Source organism: Colias philodice, chromosome 5, assembly GCF_061535455.1.
Source record: "Colias philodice isolate Cphi_HAF_F1 chromosome 5, ilColPhil1 Martin Lab GWU primary, whole genome shotgun sequence".
Lineage (NCBI taxonomy): Eukaryota > Metazoa > Arthropoda > Insecta > Lepidoptera > Pieridae > Colias > Colias philodice.
This window is the reverse complement of record NC_143090.1, coordinates 7,155,452-7,158,936: the sequence shown is the minus strand read 5'-3', so window position 1 is coordinate 7,158,936 and position 3,485 is coordinate 7,155,452. Positions and strand designations below refer to the sequence as shown.

Genomic DNA, 3,485 nt, shown 5'->3' with positions numbered 1-3,485 from the left:
AATATTGATATATTTTATGAGAGTGTTAATTTTTATAGAGGTGTGTTGTATGTGGGTATATTTAGAGTTTAGACTATTATATTGTTAATGTATTGTAACTTTAAATGGTGTTAATTTGAAGTTTTGTGACTTTTGTAAAAAACTCTTAATGAATTTAATAACGTTTTTAACATAGGGTAGCGAAAAATTTTTCTTGATATACTTACTAAATATTGTTTAATTAAATAATCATACCAAATAGATATAGATAGATAGAACGCAAAATTAAGTATTTTTTGTAGGTACATATTACAATAGTATCTGCTCTACAAACTCCAGACGCAGTAGTTATACTAGATACCTACTTATACGTTTATATTTAAAAAATAAAATTGAAATTATCTTCTTAAATAGGTAATTAATATTTACAGTCTACTACATCCATTTGTGGTAATGAAATTTATCAGTGAAATCAAATAACTAAAAGTGCAGTTAATTAAAACAAACTATCAATTAGCGTTAATATTGTGGAAATGTTTATGAGTATTAAATTAGTTAGTAGTTGGTAATTCGATGGCTTTTTGATCCTTTGCTATAATGTGAGCAGCGACTGGCGCCCCGCTGGACTTTACAAAGATATATAATTAATAATGCAGTATTTTTTTTAACCATAAAATATATCGTATAAAAGTATTTTGATGAAAATTTTTTCATAGAAGGATTTGACACAATTGGCTTCAGTAGGTATTACCATTTATTATGTAGCAGTTTATATTTATATTATCCATAGGCAGTCATTACAAAAATTTCTGGTAGGTAAGTTACTTTGACAAATAAATTATAAAATCGTCTGTATTAGCAATTGACGTGAAATACATCTTAATAAAAAAAGTCTGTTTCAAAATTCCAATTCAGACATTTTCGAATAAAAAAGCTAATGTACTTCACAGCCCAAGCGTAAAAAATATATCAGATCCAGTAATTTATATCAATCTATACATCTCCGGCGGCCAGGCCGCAAGCTTAAACTAATTAGGCCCCCCTGTTCTGTCAATGTTGTCTGCACGCGGCCTGGTTTAATGTGTGTCTCCATTAGCTCACCCTCGGTTTGAACACCCTGTGTACACTGTACACTGACAATTCGCTAAAATTGATTTGTATGTTTGCACTAGGGACTTCGTTGTGGCTAAGATGATTAGCAGCAGAATAAATTTGGTACGGTTGCACTTTTATTTCTTTTTCTTGATAAAGCGATGTTTTTCGTCAAGTCAGTTAAATATACATACACAGAGCGTACATTAAAATTTGCATGATAATAGACTAAAATTATGTAGGTATGTATTGTATACATATAATATAGAGGGTAGTAAAAAGCCATGCCATGCGTAATTTGCAACAGTTTTATTTAACTTACAAATTACCATAATTTTACTTATCTAATTGTTAAAAGTTTTTATTATATCAATAAATACATTAAAAAAGTAATTGCGTCTTATTTATTTCAATGCCCGATTACTCTTGGTCCTTCCTATCATTCTTCCTTCATAACATAACAATGTCACAGCCAAAAACAACCTTCCAAACCAAATCCAAACATACATAAGTTATATATAATCATTTATTCTGACTAAAGATGAGTATGAGGTAGTTGAGTCCCTCCCCCCGCTCGCTCCGCAGATGCAATGTGACGTGGGTGTCGCCGACCCCGCCGGAGACCAGCGTCACCTCCGCGTCTGTCCGCGATAGGTCACGAGCTATGATACCCTGGAATATAGATTAAAATTATTCAACAATTACGTAAAATTAAAGTTTAGTATCTACCTATACAATGGCTTTGAACAAAGAACCAATGAATAACAATTATTTGTAAGAACGAAATTTACTATACCTACAATGTTGTTAAACAAAGAATTAGTTTTTTTAAATAACCTACGTGATGAAGTTGTAGATATTGTGTATATTGTGATATTTTTATGTATTAATATGTGCATTGTTTTCGATAAGAATTAGGATGGTACTACAGCTATTTATTGATAACCTAAGATTAAAGAGAACAAGGCTATATATATACGCAGTTTAAACATAAGCATTACTTTTGTTATATTCAATATATTAATCTATTCTCATTACCTTAATAATCCTTTGCTTAGGATCTGTATAGTTATAATCCTTATCCCTTCTTATAAACGGTATTCCCTTATACACAACTTTCTCTGTCGATATCAACAAGTTATTTATTCTCGTGCCAACCACTAAGTCCTTAGCATCGTACAAACATACACAGAACACTAATAACAACAATATAATTATTGCTTGTCTCATTGTGTCACATCTTACGTGGCTATCTTTCGATTGCTTGACTAGAACTGAGTCATACAGATGTCAGATTGAGGAAAATCGTATGTGTTTGGCGTTAAATTACCTTGGATATGTTATTCATTGACAGATGTTTTGTTTATAAATGTATGGAAATTATCTTAGCTACATAAGTTTAATACAAATATATCAGCTGATACTCGTACTTATGAGTGCAGTAGTATCCTATTTTTTCTACTTACCTAGTTTAATAGTTTATTTACCTGGAAAAGAAAAGTATGTTTAACAAAATACGTATATGTTAAAACTCACAACGTGCCAAATATACCTATAGAGTCTACTCTATAATTCAATCAAATAGGGATTAAATCATCGCAGATCCACAGGAATGTCACCTGAAAAGACAAATAAGCTTTCGATGCAAAGGATATGGCAGGACTGGAATTGCAAATAAAGGAAGCAGACATATTATGTATATATTTACTTTTAAAAATAAAGTCTTATGTTCATAAATAGGCTTAGTAAATTGGCATCAAATTAACATTAGCGCTTTTGATTTCCGATACCTCTAAGATAAATTGTTCTCACGCAGAGTTCTCATTAGAAGTAAGCGAAGATAATATATTATGCTTGTTAAATATAATTTCTATGAAATTCATTAACACGCTCAATGTAAATCATTCATACGCTATAAAACACAACTTTTAGATATTATTATCTTCTGAAGATCTTCTAAATTATAGGTAATTTATTACGCAGATTGCGTTGAGAAATTTAAAATTTTTGTATGATTATTTCTATAAGCACCTATACAACTTCTTTGAACTTGCATTCTAGAGAAAAAATAAAATCATATTAATATTAATAGCGAATATTCGCTATCATATTTTTTTAAGCAAATGAATGTTTGAAAAATGTGTATCCTACGTTTTTTTTAATCACTTTGTAGGGTATAAAAGAGTCATTTATTTCCTTTTAGCGTACAAGTAATGGTACTCATGCTTTTGGTTTTTGCGAGTAAATTATTCATACTATCTATACGGTTAAGTTACTTTATAACAAATCTAGATAAACAGAAGTACATTCAATAGAGTTAAAGTCTATAATTAGTATGTAAATTATCGTCTAAGTTTAACCTTACAACACGTCTTGTTAAAACATAAATAAACTAAAAATGTACAGGAATGCAA

General features: G+C 30.0%; 1 protein-coding gene across 1 annotated transcript; it reads right to left on the bottom strand.

The window, feature by feature from the left end:
• Positions 1-1,365: 1,365 nt before the first annotated feature.
• Positions 1,366-2,346, bottom strand: LOC149488504 (uncharacterized). The gene is made up of 2 exons (XM_089695240.1): positions 2,110-2,346; positions 1,366-1,743 (listed from the first exon to the last, which is right to left on the bottom strand). Exons 1-2 carry the CDS (start codon positions 2,299-2,301, stop codon positions 1,594-1,596), a joined length of 342 nt encoding a protein of 113 aa, XP_089551366.1. The 5' UTR covers positions 2,302-2,346; the 3' UTR covers positions 1,366-1,593.
• Between the last annotated feature and the right edge of the window lie 1,139 nt (positions 2,347-3,485).

Excerpts from the sequence above, each read along its gene's own strand:
- LOC149488504 (XM_089695240.1), bottom strand. The coding sequence starts at position 2,301 with ATGAGACAAGCAATAATTATATTGTTGTTATTAGTGTTCTGTGTATGT. Across the intron at positions 1,744-2,109 it reads CTAAGCAAAGGATTATTAAG|GGTATCATAGCTCGTGACCT; the intron begins GTAATGAGAATA and ends TCTATATTCCAG.